Source organism: Podarcis gaigeae (assembly GCF_964106915.1).
Source record: "Podarcis gaigeae genome assembly, chromosome: 12".
In the NCBI taxonomy this organism is placed as follows: domain Eukaryota; kingdom Metazoa; phylum Chordata; class Lepidosauria; order Squamata; family Lacertidae; genus Podarcis; species Podarcis gaigeae.
In genome coordinates this window covers 22458254-22476595 of record NC_139688.1, presented here as the reverse complement: position 1 = coordinate 22476595, position 18342 = coordinate 22458254, and the positions used below count along the sequence as shown (strand labels likewise).

Below are 18342 nucleotides of genomic sequence, written 5' to 3'. Positions count from 1 at the left end.
CGTTTGCAGGCCTTCCAGGTTCAACATACCAGTCAACCCAGTTCTTGTCGATTTCCTTGACATTTGGGGCAAAACTTGCCATTTCACAGCAAATCTACACATTTCATCCTGCAAGTTTGATTTACTCAACTGTAGTAGAGTTGCCAACATTTTTATCGGCACCTGTTTCTGTGTCTCTCTTACTGCAGTGTGACCTGATTAGTGGACAGTAATGCTTATTAGTTGTCTCCATGCAATGGGCATTTTCACCAGTAGATTTTCTGTATAGCAAGCTGTTGTTAAATGCATTGGGGAAGGACAGAGCGTTTCTTAACTGGTCATGTGGCAAGCAACCCTAAAAGTAAGGTGGCATTTGCCAAAGTTCTTGACTTACTAAGCCATATTAGCATCATTTTCATGTCATAGTAAACCATACTATGGATTACTGGGAGTGCACAGCACAGCAGCAAAGCCAAGATTTAGCTTAATGTGCCATTCCAGCTGGGAACTGCAGTTAAGGCCAGTCCTCCTTAACCATGACCTCTAACCATAAGACAAATCATAAGACAGATCACGGTGAAAGAAGAAGCAATTTCAACCACGATCCTGGTTTCTGACAACACACTAAATTTAGCTGCTGTGCTGCACTGTGCTAAAAGGCCAGGAAAGAGCAAAGCGAGTGTGAGCTTATCTCTGGGCATCAACCGGTTTGTGAGGACCCAGTAAGCCATAGCTCCTGCTTTGTGCTTCCCCTGGCAAGAACAGATACTGTGAATAAACCAGGAAAGGGATAGGTTTTCTTTATATCTAAACAATGGCTCATGCTTTATTTTACCGAGCAAACCACAATTGCTAGCTAGCCTTAAACCATGTTTTGCTGTTGGCTTGCTTGTTAAGGTGAAACAAGCAATGATCCTGAGTTCAGTTGTAATGCTAATTTATCCCCTTCCTAGTTTTTCTGGCTTCTTCTGCCAGAGAGGAGCAAAGTGGGAGCAATTCAGAATGCTGGTTATGACTTAAAGCCACCAGTGATATGGGATTCCAGGTGTTGTTGGACTCCAGTTCCCATGAGCCCCAGCTAGCACAGCCAGTGGGTAGGGATGATGAGAGCTGTAGTCTAGCGACATTTTGAGGGTCAATGTTTTCTCAGCCCTGCCTTAAGAACTGTCTTTCAGAGACCCTGTTAAAATGTCTACCTTTAAAAGCCATTCGATCAGTGGGCCTTTTTCAGTGGTGGCCCCACAATTATGCAATCCAATACCAAGTAAAGCCAGGTGAGCCTTTTTCCTTTGCCAGCTTTAAATGGGCCTTTAAAGACCCCTATTTTCATCGTCACCTTTGTGGGGCTAATCCAGGTTACCAGATACTGTTCTTTAGAGCTAAAGGTAAAGGGACCCCTGACCATTAGGTCCAGTCGTGGCCGACTCTGGGGTTGTGGCGCTCATCTCGCTTTATTGGCCAAGGGAGCCAGCGTACAGCTTCCAGGTCATGTGGCCAGCATGACTAAGCCGCTTCTGGAGAGCCAGAGCAGTGCACAGAAACGCCGTTTACCTTCCCACCAGAGCGGTACCTATTTATCTACTTGCACTTTGACGTGCTTTCAAACTGCTAGGTTGGCAAGAGCAGGGACCAAGCAATGGGAGCTCACCCCGTCGCGGGGATTCAAACTGCCGACCTTCTGATTGGCAAGTCCTAGGCTCTGTGGTTTAACCCACAGAGCCACCTGCGTCCCGTTCTAGATGGGTTATTTCGCTGGCATCCTATCTTGTATGTTCCTGGGATGATGGACTTAGCTATTTTAATAATAATAATAATAATAATAATAATAATAATAATAATAATAATTTAATTGATTGATTAATTAATTATATTACTGGTTTTACTGTTGGATTTCAAAGGCTTGTATTCATGCATGGTTGTAAATAGCTTTGAGAGGTGATTTTGCTTTTTTGCTTTTTAAAAAAATTGTCCAAAAGCCTTTTAATCAAATAATTAAATAAACGTGGCTGAGAAACCTGAGCTACTTATTTGCATACAGATATTGTCCAGAAAGAGCTTTGACTCAGAACTCAGGATTTCTGTAGGCTAGAATTACTGTCCTCCCAGGGTTTGTAATCACTATCAGTAACGCTGCCTGGTGGAAGAGCAGCTTCATGGCATTGGGTGGAAAAGAACTAGGTTAGAATCTCACCCTCAGGCAAACCCATCACCTGTTGGGGGCCTCACTGAGAGAGAGAGGAGAGAGAGAGAGAGAGAGAGAGAGAGAGAGAGAGAGAGAGAAGCTCAGGGGGCTATTTCGGCAACAGCCGCTGAAGCCGACAGCCGCTTTTGAAAGTACTGCCCACTAGTCTGCTGAAAACTTTCTGACTGTTTCACGCAGGCTCTCCCTGCCCTCCTGGAATGTAGTTCGCTTTTGAAAGGAACTTTGTACTGTCAAGGAGGAGGATAGATTTTCCTTTACTGGGGGTGGGGGGAGGCTGCTGGGTTTTTCCCCCCCTTGGTAGTTTTCTAAGCTGCATGTTTTTTGGCTTTTGAATCAAAAGCTTGTGTAGTTTTGAAAGTAGGCAGGGACAATGGAGGAAGCTGAGAGCCAGAAACCTGAGCCGCTCCTGGCTTGTCCGAGAGACAGCAGACAGATGAAGGGTGAGTAACAGAATCATGCGTAGATGGAGTTGCAGTCAGCCTGTCCCTCATTGCTGCTTTTTATATCTTCATGACAGATTATATGGAGCAGATACTTTATATATTATGCTGCGGCTGACTGTTTTTTGTCTGTTTCTTACATCTGACTTTCTCTTGGGAAATACATTTCTAGCAGAGAGAAAGCGAAGAGCATAAGGGTTCAGAGGTTGGTTTTTTTTCCTTTTTGGTTTTGGTTTTGATGCAAACATTTTACGAAACACAAAACAATCTATGAAAAGGGAGGGTGTTGTCCCCCACAGTCAAGGGAGGCCACCCTTCTAATATTATGTTCTCCAACAATGCATGAAGAGTAAGCTTCCTCCTCATTTAGTTCAAGTGAGGATTTCATTTTTGAGCTCAAGTTTTGAAACTCAGCAAACCACTCAGAGTTTAGTGCTATTCCATGGGAAACACATGAGTGTGTCTTGGAATGCAGCCAGAAATTATGGACACAGCTTTCATGTTAGGGCAGATTTGGTGTCCTGCATACCAGTTTCACTCTGTTTTGTCTTGGATGTGGTGCAAACTACATGCTTTGTAAGAACAAACATTTTGGATTGTGGAGCAAGATATTCCTAATTTGAATCTGAAGTGTTTGTAAAAAGTGTGTGTGTGTTTGTGACTTGTTATTATCAGAGCTAAGCCCCGATGACTTGACAGGGAAGACAGACCAGAAATGGTTTGTTTATTCATTCATTTATATTACAGCTTTTGTGTACCACTTTCTGTCACTGGTAGCCTAAAAGTGATGGAGCATCAATACAAATAATAAAATGCAATTAGTAAGGGAAATTTGGGCTAGGCTTCTGAAGGAGTAGCAAAACTGAGCAAACTCTGTCGCGTTGGTCTTCCACTGTGGTGGGTCAGGGGGCTAACTCCCAGGTCACAGCCAGATCTGTGGTGGGTTGCAACAGCCACTCTGCCACCATGGAAATATATGGCTAAAACAAATGAGAAATAGTCTCCCAAAATTCATGTTTGGGTTAAAGGTGCGTCCTGGGTCAAAAAAAAGGGTGGGTGTGTTGGAGGTTGCTCTAATAGTTGACCAGAGCTGTGTTCAAGACTAACCCAGGTGCCTTTACAATGGGCAACATTGAACTATGCTCTGGCTGTGTGATGTGATATATAAATATAATAAATTAACTTTCTCTGGCCTATTGGTGTAAAGAGCTCTCCTTGTTGTGACTGGCCTCCTTGCAATTTCCTGCTTTGGGCAAAGCTGGGTGACAGTGACACACACTGGTGATTACCAATTCTGCAGACCCACGGTGATTGCGAAATATGCCCCTTATATACCTGGCCCTTCTCCCTCGTGTTTCCAGTAGAGGTAGTAAGTCAGATCATTTATAATGCCTCAAGTCAGCCTAACATATTTGATTTGGACTATATGCCAGCAATTGGGAACCTCTGGTCTGTGGGCCTCATTGGGTGCCGTTTGACCCAGGAGGCTGTTTTGAGCAAGCAACACCCACCTGCCCCACACCTTTGCATCATACATGACATCAAGCGTGGGGCAGGTGAAGGCGTGGCTCCTTACCAAAAACAGGTTGCCGGCACTTGCAAAAAGGCACAGCGCTTTGAAGTGCTGCTGGTCGTCGTTGCCTGGATAGCTTGGTTCCTTTTGCCACAGTGCTTTGATTTCATCCAAATGCTCAATGCTGGGTTACCCAGTAGACAGACTAAGTACGTGCTTAGGGCAGGGACACAAATAAAAGAATATTTCTCAATTTTATGGAACACCTTTCCAGTTGAGCTCAGACAGGTCCCCTCCCTACTGAATTTCCTCTGTCTACTGAATATTTTGTTACCCCAGCAGGCATTTTAATAGAAGTTCTTTTGCTTTTTGAATTGTAAACTGCGTAGAGACTGTTGTAAAGCGGTAAATAAATTGTTTAAACAAAGATATTATGGTAGATGGGCAGGGCAGTCCCACAGGGCCAGACCCAGTTCTCTCCTTCTGTTCTATGCAGACTTATTTACAGTATCTTTAGCTGACTCTTCACTGAATATCTTCAGTAACAAAGCGAGGAGTTTCATGTATATAATGCAACACTTTCCAGAGCTCAAGCCGTGGAATATTTAGGCACATATTGTGGGAAGTCCTCGCATTCTCACTGCCATTCTTAGCCAAGTAGATTCAGCTTGATTGATTGCTTACTGTTGTTTTTACATTTTCTGAGAGAACAACTGTTATTTTTATGTGTGGGATGGAAAGAGTTTCCAACTGCTCAAAGCAAAATAAAGAGATCACATTGTAAGCTTTGTAAAGGCAGTTTCACAACTTCTCCTCCGTTTCGTGGATGTGTAGTAAACAAACATATGCTTAAATCCAAACATTCCTGAGCCTGGGAACAAACTAAACTTGGTGCAGTGGAATGTCAAATAGGCTGCAGTGTAATAACAGGGAGCATCTATAGTCTTGGAAGCTGTACTGTATATGAAATTCCTACTTGATGGCGCCAAGTGCCTTCCATCAACTTCAGCTGGTGGTCCAGCTGCGCCCCTGTCTGGAAAGGGATAGCCCAACTTCTGCCACCTCTGAGAACCTCTAGGTTAGATTGCTGCAATGTGTTATATGTGGAGCTGCCTCGGAAGGTGGTTCATAAACTTTTCAGCTGGCACAGAATTTGGTGGCAAGGTTGTTCACCAGGGCAAGATAGTTTGAGCATATAACACTGATCCTGGCATTACTAAACATCAGGAATAACGTTCTGACTGTTTGACAGTGAAACAGACTCCCATGAGAGGTAGTGGACTCTCTTTCCTAGGAGGTTTTTAAGCAGAGGTTGGGTGGCCATCTGTCATGCATGCAGGGCTTTTTTTTACAGCGGGATACTCAGTTCCAGCACCTCTCAGGTGGGCGCCGTTGCTATTCTAAGAGAACAAGGGAAGTGTTCATGGGGAGTTCTGGCACCTCTTTTTCTAGAAAAATAGCACTGCATGCGTGTTACGTACTAACTTTGGATCCTAGAACAATAGGCAAGCAGGATCCTAGAATGCAACAACTGATTGGCCTGCAGGAAAAGACCAATCAGGCTCCAGGAAGGAAGCAGAATCAGCCAATCAGATGGGACTCATTGTGTAAATAATGTACAGTGGACGCTCGGGTTGCGAATGTGATCCATGTGGGATGCATGTTCGCAACCCACAGCGTTTACAACCCGCACCTGCGCACCTGAGCACGTGCGGGTTGTGATTCAGTGCTTCTGCGCATGCATGACCGCTGAAACCCAGAAGTAACCTATTCTGGTACTTCCGGGTTTCGGTGGTCCGTAACCCAAAAAAACACAACCTGAAGTGTCTGTAACCCGAGGTATGACTGTATGTAGAAGCCTGAGGCTTGGGGAGCAATTCAATCACTGTTTTACAAGCTGCAATAAAGAGCATGAAATCACTACAGGACTCTGAGTCTATTTCAATGCATATGATATTGGGTGTGGGGCTGGTGGACATGGTTTGTGGGAACAGGCCACACTGGGACCCATGGAAGCACTCATTAGGCCCAGGGGCCCACCAGTGCATTAATGTCACCAGGCATTGATTTAACACAGCTTCACCTGAGTCAGATGATTAAGGAGATGCCTAACCAGGCCAAGGAAGGGAAAATCCAAAGGGATTTCTCCCTTGTATAGAGACATTAACTGTGCAGAGGAAAGGTCAAGTCTGAAGCAGCCTTTGTAGATTTTGATTAGGTGTTTCTGAGTTGCTGCGCAGACAAAAGCCACGGAATTAGCTGTCAGTGTGAGCATTCAATGTGACACTTTAGATCAGGAGTGGAGAATTGGATACAGCTAGTCAGCTGGATCCTTCCTTTCCCCATCTTGCGTGGGCCAAAGTTGAGGCGCGGACAGGGCACATACCATTGTGACATCAGGCAGCAGCTTAAAAGGGGCTCACTTTTGAAGTCCATTTTAGGCACACTTTCGGCACAAACCGCTTGCAAACGCACTTCAAAGAGGTAACAACCATGCTTTTACCTGACGTCAGGGATGGGGCAAGTAGACGTGGATTGGAGGAAATGACTTCAAGGGCCAAATTAGAGGGTGCTGCTTAATTAGGCCCACAATCTGGAGGTTTCCAACCCCTGCTGTAGTTACATGGGACCCCCAGGAAGTTTCCATAATGAACTTGTTGGCATAACATGCTGTTGGCTTAAAACGAGGAAAGGTGAACTAGATACTTGAATGACTGCAGTGCAAGCGAGCCAACAAGCCTTTTGATTTGTCACTGTAAGACCAGCAGACAAAGAAGAAGAAAAATCCCCACATTTAAGATGCACCACATTAAAGCATGAACTTTAAGCTTTTCTTCTTTGGTGATCTAGCATGGAGCTTTGCAGTCTCCAGGAGCACTGCATCCTGGGACTCTTATCTTAGCAGCATGCTATGGTAGAATTCTCCCCCTCCCTTGACTTTTCAGACAGGATTGTCCTCAAATTATTGAGATTGGATGTTTTTGTAATTATGTTACACATGGAAAATATTTCATCCTCCAACAGCCCCTCAGCTTGTGTGGCAGCGGCTGTACTCTAAACCCCCCTAACTATATAACAATTTAATATAAAGTGCTCAGGAATGCTGACTGGCTTTTAAAGTGTTTAGCAGATCCAAATCTCTCTGCCCTTGAATCTCGTCTTTGAGCCGATTGAGAAATAAAACACCTAGGGTTGAATTCGTTGGTACCCCTCTATTCCCAGAAGCACTTTTGAGCCAGTGGACTCCTTTGCTAGCAGAAAAGGAAGGGAGCCCTCCATAGCCCTCTGAGGCTCCTAAAACTCTGCTCCAGTGGGTTGGGGAATTCTCCAGAGCGGTGTGGAAGGTTGATGGAGGCCTGCAGGATAAAGAGGGAGCTGGCATCTTAGTTATTGTCATGGGTCTGTTTCTTTATTATATTTCTGTTGAGTCCTTCCTCCCAAAGGAGCCCCAGGTAGCAAACAACAAAGCAGCAAAACAATGCAATTTATTTATCAAATAAATAAATAAATAAATAAATAAATAAATAAGTAAGTAAGTAAGTAAGTAAGTAAGTAAGTAAGTAAGTATGAAAAGGCACATATCGTCACAGCTAATGATTTCCTGAGGTCCAGCGGCGAGGGCCTTCTGGCGGTTCCCTCGCTGCGAGAAGCCAAGTTACAGGGAACCAGGCAGAGGGCCTTCTCGGTAGTGGCACCCGCCCTGTGGAACGCTCTCCCACCAGGTGTCAAAGAGAAAAATAACTACCAAACTTTTAGAAGACATTTGAAGGCAGCTCTGTTTAGGGAAGCTTTTAATGTTTAATAGGTTATTGTATTTTAGTGTTTTGTTGGAAGCCGCCCAGAGTGGCTGGGGAAACCCAGCCAGATGGGCGGGGTATAAATAAATAATTATTATTATTATTATTATTATTATTATTATTATTATTATTATTATTATTTTATTCCCAGGTTGGCAGGACCAGTATCTTCCAGCCACTAAGTCTCTGACTGAACAGGAATGCTTTTAATTTTTTTCTGAGTGTTAATGAAGGAGACAGGCACATTTCACTGGGGTGGGCATTCCATGCCATAGGTCAGCATCTACCAGGCAGGCTCCAGCAGGGACTCTTCTACTACCCAGGACTCCCTTGCTGAGTGTGGAGCCCAAGATGGTTTATATTGGTTGGGGGGGGGGAGGTGCCCTCAGTGAAATCATGTGCTTTGAGGTCAAAAGCAGGAGCATTATGGGATGTGAAGGAATAACTGACACAGTTGAACTCTACAAGTTCTCTGCCGCTAGTGCAGGAAACTGCCCTGTAGATTTGTCAACTGATTTAAATATTGGCTGGAGGAGTCAAGGAGTGTGCTAAAACTGCCAAATATGGCAAAAGCAAAGGAAAATATTTCACAGGGGGACATTATGGAAGTGGTGTTAATAAAGAGAAAACAGCTTCTATAATAGTAGGATGCGCAGGCGAATCATTTGAAAGAAGTGCTGGTGTCACCTGTAAGAGCCTGGGAGATAAATCAGACAGTCTCTGTTGCTAATCTCTCCTCTGCCTTGAACTCATTAGGTAGCCTTTAGGCAAGACACACACGCTCTCTCCGCTTCAGCCCCTGCACCTACAATATAGGGGATGATAGTACCAACTTATCTTAATGGGTTGTTGTAAAGATTGCGTGGCATATTGAAAGTACTATGCAAATATTAAGTATGGTGGTGGATGTAGCTATTAAGCTATTTGATGTGCATTCAGATGGGAGTGAGACTTGCTTCCAGATATGCGGAGAATCAGGCTGCATGATTCCCATCCTAAGCATACTTACAAGAACATAAGAAAAGCCCTTCTGGATCCAACCAAAGCCTCAACTCGCCCAGCATTCTGCTCTCACATTAGCCAACAAGCAGTATCCAACTCTGTAACTCAGCCATGAAGCTTGCTGGGTTACCTTGAACCAGTCGCCCTCTCTCAGCCTAACTTCCCTTGCAGGGGTTGTTGTGAAGATGACACGGGAGCTGGGAGAACCATGTACACCACCTTGAGCTCTGGGGGGAAAGGTGGGATATAAATTCAAATGAATAAATGCCAAAGAGAAGCCTAGGAATAGGACTTATTTGAAAGAATATCCCATTGAAGCCAATGGCACTTAATTTGGGGGTTGGGGAACACATGGGTAGGATAGTGCAGCAAAACAACAGTTGGATGCTCAGTTAGTTTGCTTAAATCTAATTGAGCTCATTTGGATTTGCATTTTAACACCAATGCCTGCAGTCCCATGCACATTTATTCCCCATCGAAGTCTTGAGTCAGCTTGCTCAAGATCAGACTGCAAAAAATAATTATTAATTTTTGGGAGAGACATGACTGTTAATAGCAGGTAAGGTTACAGATAGACTTGGAAAGCATTTTTAGTGGTTATGTTTCTCATTTTGCTCTCCACTAGCCTATTTCCCTCCCCCTCCCCTATTAGGTATTAGATAACATACCTTCAACCTGCATTTTTCTTTTGGGCCCTGAGGGGGGTTTGTATTATTCGGTTACCTGCAGATAAGTTAGCTGTAAGATCCATGCTATGCCTGTGTTCGTTCCACAAAGCAACCAGTTATAGGCAGGCCTCAAAAGTAGATTTTAAAGTTGTAAGAGTTATCTGACTCTCCCCCCCCCCGGCCCCAAGCATCCAGTTATTCTCTCCCCCCCCCCCATTGCATAGACTTGCTTTTATTTCATTTCTCAAAAGAATGGTTTATTGAAAAAGTGACACTATATTTTCCAGTCTGCTGTCTCGGAGAGGCATAAAATCCAAGCGAGATCCATGAAATTTAAAACCATGGCTATGGTCTGAAAACCGGGGGGGGGGGGGGGGGGCAGGGAGCAAAGAAAAGAGAAGTGCTTTTTTCTTCTTATTTCACAGAAGTTTCGGAACATTTTGAAAACACACTGGAAAAAGATTAAGTATTCAAACTCTACTGTATGAAAATAATTTTATCATTTGCGATCACCAAAGGAAGCCTCATTACAGTCCCATTAAAATGTACTGGAGTGTTACGATGATTTTTTTAATGTCTTAAAAGATTTTAAAGCTTAAGGAAGAAAGAGATCTACCATTCATTCCCCCTCGCTATTTCAGTACGGAGAACTGCATAGCAAGGACATGGTTTGCTTATTGATCCGTTTTCCATCCAGCATTTCACATTGTTTTGTATAGCTTATGCAAACTACTATTTTAGTTACAGATTTAGTTACTATTTTAGTGGTTGTCTTAGTTAAGCGTAATAGCATCTCTCCTCATTAAACAGAACAGAACCATATGCTTCTATGCTATTTTTTTTAAAAAAACAACCATGTACATCCACACCGAAAAATAAACTTCCTTGTTCTTCTTCTGTAGGCATGACTGCTGAGATTCTGTTTTGATCGTATCTCACCTTTTTGATTTGCAGACCAGAAAAGCAATTTGCATGCAACCTCGTTAGACGATGCAGAATACCTGTGGCCTAAGGAACTTGTTGCTTCTGGAAACAGCCAGGCTTCTGCAAAGGCAGGCCGCAACATTCCTCGCAGACACACCGTAGGTGGCCCTCGAAGTTCCAGAGAAATTCTGGGAATGCAGGCATCCGATATGGACAAGAAGAGAGAAGCTTTTCTAGAGCACCTGAAGCAGAAATATCCCCACCATGCCACTGCGATCATGGGGCACCAAGAAAGACTGAGAGATCAGGTATGGAAGACAAAGCAAATGTTTACATATGTGGCTTTGGTTCTGATGCTAAAACCCCTGTGGCTATTTATTCACGCATGGAATTCCTGTGCAAGTGGGCTTTGCTGCTGAATGGGAACGAATTCATGGAGCTCCTGCTGATAGTGAAGACAGTGGGGGAGCCCTTCTTCTTGCAAGGAATCAATATGGAGCTTGTGTACATGTAAAACGCTGCCAGATCAGACTGATAAAATACAGGAATGGCTGGGTCTTAGAAAATCATACAGTGCAGTTCCATTTCAGAGTGAAAGCAGGGGAGAGTTTGTCTGCAGGACGTTTTTTGTACGAGGGACCATGCACGTAGAAAACTTAACCTGTCAGGGAAAAGTATTCTAATCTAGCCATTCCCCTGACATGTTTAAATGGTTAGTTTCTTTGCTTTTTTGTAATGTTTAAGGCAGGCATAGGCAAACGTGGCCCTGCAGATGTTTTGGAACTACAATTCCCACCAACCCTGACCACTGGTCCTGCTAGCTAGGGATCATGGGAGTTGTAGCCCAAAAGCTTCTGCAGTCTGAAATGGTATAGTGTAGGAAGAGTTGCTCCACTGCCAACACATGACCCACCTGATTGTGTGTTTTCTATCGGCTGAAATTCTTTAGGACAAAATTACAGATCATCTGACTCTCTTCAGTCAGGGGTAGCCAGTGTGGTGCTCTCTGGGTGTTGTTGAAAGTGATCTTACAAACCATGAAAGGGTGTGTGATACTTGAACTGACAAATAATCATTATAAGGCTGTTGCTCCACCTCTGCTTCTCAAGGAAGGAGTGATGAACAGAAAGGTATTTATAAGCCATAGGTAGCTAACATGGATAATAAACTACAACTCCCATCATCCCAGACCATTTGCCATGCTGGAATGACTGCAGTTGCAGCCCATAACATCTGAAGGGCATCATGTTGGCTTCCCCTTCTCTAAAACATGATGTGCCTCACGATTTGTAAGCTCAGCACAGGGTTTGGGTTCCAAATCATAGGGTCATATTCAACTAACGTTTGCTTAGAGTAGACCCATTGAAATTAATTACTTTGGTTCATTCATTTCGGTGGGTCTGCTCTGAGTAAAACCGGTTGGATGCAATCCATGAGTTGGTTGTGAGCTTTGAATCTGAGCCTTTGTCAACTTGCTATGACAGAAGTATTTGAACAAGTTCTGAGGCACCAGTTTTGCTCGACTAAACACAATTGCTTTTCAGCCGTTATAGAACATGGCATGAAAGCACAACCTGCTTCTTTGTCAGAGCTAAGCCATAGGCAGCTGTCGAGAAGGATGCAGGAGCCAGGGACAAGCTGGGAGCTGGAGCTAAGGCCTGGAACCAAAGTTGGGCTTAATATTCGACTCTGGGTTTTCAAGACAAATTTGTACCTTGCTGAAATGGGCATATGGGGGAATATTCAGTGACTTTTCAGAAAGGGCAAAATTCTCAGACCTTTTTCAGGGGTGCTGCCTTAATGAGGCATGCTAGAGGTAGGACAGAGCAGAAGGAGACTTACCCTTGTTCCAAATTCCTTTCTTCTTGATCATATTACCTAGCTAAAGTTACATTGACAAAAAGGGTGGTGCAAGTCGAATTATGTTTTAAAAGCTAAGCTTGGGTTAGCTTAGCTGAAAGGAGTTTAGAACAGGGGTAAGTTACACCAGTATAAATTATACTTGGCTTCCTATAGTTTGGATTGTTCTGTTAGGTTGCCCCCCATAAATTGATTGACGAAAGCTTAAGATGACTGGTGTGATAATTAAAACTAGCAGCCCTACTGTTAATTTGTGTGGGTTTTTACTGGCTGTGGCTAAGCAGCCCATGGTGGGGACTGGAATGTGGAAATGTCCGGTTTGCAATTAAATTTAGTACTGAGATCCTTGGCCAGCCCACATTATGTCATTACAAAGTCTTCAAAATGATTTTAAGATTGAGGGCGGATTCCATTTTCCTACCCCACCCTTTCAAAAGCATGCAAAGTCAAATGAAACATCCACAGCTGACTTTGACAATTCCTCTGTGTCTGGAATGTGTCACTTGTCAGTGATGTTACTGATGGAGAGGAAGTGGAAGACAAAATTTGAAAATAGCTACTATCTAATCAAAGAGCCATTTTCCTGAATGACACAACTTAAATTATAGACTAAGAAAATGCAAAACCCAGATGCTCTGTTTCTGGTGAAAATGGCCATAAAGAAGCTGTTTCTGTTCACATTCACAACTAAATGCACCTAATATAGTTTACACAAAGAGACATTACAATCAACATTTAAAACAAAGCTAAAACACAAATGGGCAGAACAGGAGCAACCTAATAAAGGGTGGATGAGAAGAAATGTTGGGGCCACAGCGAAAGCTATTTGCATTTAAGCCAGCTTGGGAGGGGTTAATGTGCCAGTTTCTGTCTGTATTTCTTTTGCACCGGCCAAAAAGATTTATTTTCTGCCAGGCTTTTGGCTTTTATCTGTGGGTGGGAAGTTTTAGTCCTGCCTTTGAAAAAATATGAATTGAGTTTTAGATTTTTCTCCGCCTTGTTTTCATGCGAATTACTTTTGCAAAAGACGCCACTAATAAATTTTAATCACCATCAACTTCATAATAGCACACTTTGTACACTCGCATGTTCTCACGTAGGGCTTTCTTGTTCTGCATTCCCCAGATACACATACCCTGGTGCTTTAAAGTTATCTCTGTTTTCTAGTGTGATGTACGCATGTATGTGTTGTGCTGCAGGAAACTCTGGTACAACACTGGTGTTTCCCGCAGCAGCTCGTAAGATGCTGGAGCTGCTCTCAGAGCTCTGATTTCCTGCCAAGTGCTATAAATCTCTGAGTACTGCTTGCGCCTCCCCTCTTTCCCCCTCTGACTTTGAAATCTTGAAGCTTTTCCCTGACTGCTTCATTGATTGTGCTTGTTATCTTTGTAATGAACTAGAGTATCTGTGTGGAGAATGCAGGGTGGTAGTTAAAGATAATGCACAAATTGCTTTCTTTTTTTAAAAAAAAAGAGATGTGAGATTAGATCTTTCCTGAGTCATGTAAATATTTTGTTCCACTGGTGAAGATACTTGCAAGCCAAGTTTGAATAGACTATTGCAGAGACAACCCTACACATTTTGCAACTTGATCTCCCTCCGAAGCCAATAAATTACAGAAGGAATGCAGTAACTGCATTTGCTGCTTGTTTAAAATGTGCCATACTTGCTAATTTATTAAGACTGCAATCCTAAGGGAGCGACGTTTTCTCAGGAGTACGCGAGGTTGAATTCAGCAGGACCTACGTCTGAGTAGATATGGTTAAGATTGTGCTGCTCTGTTGAATTCAGTGGGACTTACTTCTGAGTAAAACATGCATGCGTCAAAGGAATATCTCCTATTTATACATTTTATAAATGAATCGGGTATGATAATAAGTGCATAACCTTTAAAGCAACATCATTCCTCAGAGGGTGAGAACATGTTGCCTTTGTCTAGAATCATTCCCTTGCCAGGTTCATGATCAAAGTAGAGATGGGTTTAAAGATAGCATACACAACAAGCTGTTCATCTTAAAACTATTTCATGGAAACCTGTCATACAATTAGCGAAGTCTGCTTCTTCATCAGTCGTAAAGACCTGTGACAGACAATCCCTAGCTAATTGGTAATGGGTGTATGTGTGGTCTGCCCTTCTTCAAAGGTTAAAGTACCACAGGATTGCAGGAAAGGCTGGCTGCCCCATAAGCTTCTGCATGGGTGGAGGCTCAAAAACAAAGAGGACCTAATAAGAGAATTGGCTCCAAGTCTGTGGAGGCCCGTCTGAGACTTCTCCTTCCCTCTATTGGTAGACCCTGGGTGGTTTACATGGTAGTGGTGATAGCTAGTAACAGGTAACAGCACTGCGAAAAATGTCAGGTCATTGAGGGCTGCCATTTTAATTTCCCGCAATGCCCCAGAGTAGTGATGGGAGAGGAATTAGTTCAGTTTGCATTTTATTGTGAAATGCCCCAATTCATATGTCCTGAATCGAAATGCATCTACCCTTCAAAATACCGTACTTTTCTCTCTATAAGACGCAGCGTTTCCCTCCTAAAAAGTAAGGGGAAAGTGTGTGCGTCTTATGGAGCGTATGCAGGCTGCGCAGCTAAGCCAGAAGCCAGAACAGCAAGAGGGATCACTGCGTAGCGCTCCCTCTTGCTGTTCTAGCTCCTGGGATAGCCCCTCAGTCCCTTCCCCCACCTCCTGGAAAAGCCCCCAAGAGCCGCATGGAGCGTGTGTGCGGCTCTTGGGGGCTTCTCCCTCCTCGGGGGAAAAGCCTGCAAGCGCCACGCACACGCTCCACGTGGCTCGTGAAAGGGAGCACTGAGCAGAGCCTGTGATGCATACAGGTTCTGCTCAGCACTCCCTTTAAATAATTTTTTTTCTTGCATTCCCCCTCTAAAAACTAGGTGCGTCTTATGGTCAGGTGCGTCTTATGGAGCGAAAAATACGGCACTCACTTTTTCCAAAGGTGTCCAACCAAATGAAGTGTACAAAAATTTCTACATTGTGGCAATGTAGGAATTAATTAAAGAAATAAAAGTATTTTTTTCTCAAATAATGAAAATGAGGAGAACATGAGTTTGCAGACAGCCCAAACATAACCACAGCCAGACATCATCTTTATCCTAACATGGTGTTCCCAATGACTCAGTTGGGTGCTTTATCCATCCCATCTGTGTACTTTGCTGCCTTTGTGTGGGTGGCCCCCGCAAGGAGCTCAGCGTCCGGGAAGCCACCCCTTTCTCCTTCTATTGGGACACAATCACATCTATTGTTTTACTGCTGGGGAGCAGCCAGGTAGAATGACAGAAATGATCTGTTGATGTTTTTCAACTTCTCTTCCACCTTATGAATGCTTTGCTGCCTAATGGGTTTTGGACAGCATCCAAAGAACCCATAAGCACACAAATGACCTTCTCTGTGGTCACTGGGACTTCCTCCACTGTCAGGTCATCAGTTTGCATCAGAAGAGATCCTCTATGTTTTTGTGAGTAGTCAGGTGGAGGGGGGGTGTCTTGCTGCCTTTGGGAAGGGATCCCCACAAACCTTTCTGTGTGCAGGAAAGCTCCCCGTATGACCATCTAAATATCAACCTAGCATAAAGCAGAAAAGTGCTTCTAATAGGCATGTCGGCACCCAGTGGAAGAACCTTTATCTAAACATCAACCCCCAGGCACTGTTATGATACAGACAATGCACTCTGACAGGTGTGGCTCTTATTGCAAAACAATTCCCCCGGAAACTAAGGCAGAACTTCTCAGATCTTTCTGAAAGGAATAGTAGGAAGCTTGTCACAACTCCAGAAGCTGGTGCCGGACCGGAGTGGAGGAAGGTGTTGTGTGTCTCTCCCCACTCCACTCCACCCCCCACCCCCTGCACACCTTTGATGGAAAATGAAACTTTCAGCATGCTTTGACCAGGGAAGCCCGGAATGACTCACGAATGAGACCCGCCGTTTACTGAAAAGAAGGAGGAGAGACATAAAGAAAAGGTGGTGTGTGTGTGTGTGTGATTCCTAAAGGTCTCCGAAGTTTTGGAGGGGCAGCTTCTGAACGTGGTGTGCCAAGTTCCCTGCATTGCAGGTAGGTCCACAGAGTTGCACCGCTCTTTCTCGTTGTTCTCTGTCCTTCGAGAGCAATGGCGGTTAGCGAGGGGGCAGTGCATTAGGAAAAGCAGCTGAGGCAGAGGAGGAGGAATCTGCTGTGAGATTCAAATAATGCACGCAGCAGCGGTGGAAGGCTGTTAAAAAATAGCTGAATTCCTGCCAAATAAAATGGGGGGGGGGGGGAGAAGAGAGAGAAAGTCTCCAGGAGAAACCAGTTTTACAGGTTGTGCTGCCCAAAGGGCATTATGGGTTCTGTTTAAAAAAAGAAAAGAGAATTGTTTCAAAGGGAAACAATGAACCTGCAGAAACTGTATTAGCAAAACCTCACAAGGCCTGGGTCTTCAACACAACAGTTTTTCGGGTGTGTGCACCCTTGCGGGTTGTTTCTTTTTGCATTGTTGGGCAGGTCACATTTTGTTGCTCCACAGTTATTAGAAAAGACCCGTCCTATACTCCCACAGTTTGTTCACCATCAAAAGCCAAATAAACATGTGTTCTATATTTTTTTTAATAAACCTGCTTTGTAGTAGATCAGCACCATGCCAAGGAGTAGACTGTTAAACATTTACTTGGAAGGAAACAGTTCAATTGCATTGTGCAGCCTCAATCTGACAGGTTAGCTCTACTGTGTAGGCAGGTGGGGTTTAAGTAACCATGGAGATCTGTGATGTCATGCTTGGGAAAGCATGTTAAGGCAGCTAAGGGTACATGTAGCCGTTCAAAGTCCCATAGGCTGGAAGTTGCTTTTATGCAAATGAGAAAGTTTCACTTGGCGAGGGGGGTGAAAGGGGGGCTAAATAAATCGCAGTGGAGACACATGGGAGGCGTTTTACCTGCCTGGGATTGTAAGGGAGTTTGTTCGGAACTAAAGATTTGGGTGACTACTCAAATCTTGGGAGCTGTTCTCAAGCGTATTTCCTGGCCTGCCTCCAGAATCCTGCAATTAGGTAAACAAAAATGTCCTCCTTCGCTATGCGACGACTATAATACGATTGAAATCTACTTGGCTGTGTTATTTTCTTGAGAGTAGAGCTGAATCAATAAACGGGGTTTTCTGGTATGATGTTCTCTCTCTCTCTCTCTCTCTCTCTCTCTCTCCCTCCCTCCCTCCCTCCCTCCCTCCCTCCCTCCCTCCCTCCTTTCCCCACCCCAGCTCTTGATTTGAATGATCAGCAGATTTTTGAATGCTGTGAAATAAGGAGGAAGTTAGGTGACTCATGCTTAATACGAGTGTGGTATTAGAGAGGAGAAACCAGAAAATGAAAATGGATTTGTTCTATTGGTAGAACCTTTCTTACTAACCGTTTCTGCTTTCACTGTTAAGAATCAAACTTAATATCACAAGTTTTTTTTTGGGGGGGGGTTATTATAAAACAGCCTTTCAAAATGCAAACTGCAGAGGTCCTTGTTCATTATTATAGCATTTTTTTGTGGAAAGGCAACTTTGGAATGGGTGCAACAAGTTCCATTATATGACTAAAAATGTTTGGAGGGGAAGAGCACAATGAATTCTTCCCCTTCGAAGAAGAAGCCACATGGATAGAAATAGGTTTTCGGTTTTTTTTGCTGCTGCAATAAAATGAGTGGACTCTTACAGTTTGACCATCAAAGGGAGTGATTTGGGTAGCCAGGGTTGAAGTATGAGTAACTGGTGTCCTGGGAAATAGTTGTTTGTAGCATGAAAGGCCACCGATTCAATTTAGACACCTGTGAAATGTAAATGAAAGATGGAGGAGGCATGGCAGAATACCTGGGGAATGTTCAAAACAAGTTTCTATGCTTCCAGCCCAAACCATACAAAACCCTGAGATGTATAAAGAGCTCTCATCATTTGCTGTTCATTTCTTTATATATATATGAACAGAA

The 18342-nt window shown here is 43.8% G+C and overlaps 1 protein-coding gene across 29 annotated transcripts in view; it reads left to right on the top strand.

Moving 5' to 3' along the window:
• The window catches only part of KIAA1217, a 363096-nt gene that overhangs the window by 171721 nt on the left and 173033 nt on the right, over positions 1–18342 (top strand). For 18 of the 29 annotated variants that reach the window (XM_083704568.1, XM_083704576.1, XM_083704593.1 and 15 more), the window contains one exon: positions 10557–10834. In XM_083704568.1, the coding sequence (XP_083560694.1) occupies positions 10557–10834 (278 nt within the window). Of the gene's footprint in view, positions 1–2101; positions 2623–10556; positions 10835–16241; positions 16454–17145; positions 17424–18342 lie in introns of those variants that run through there. The other 11 variants (XM_083704564.1, XM_083704579.1, XM_083704574.1 and 8 more) reach the window with 6 other exon arrangements.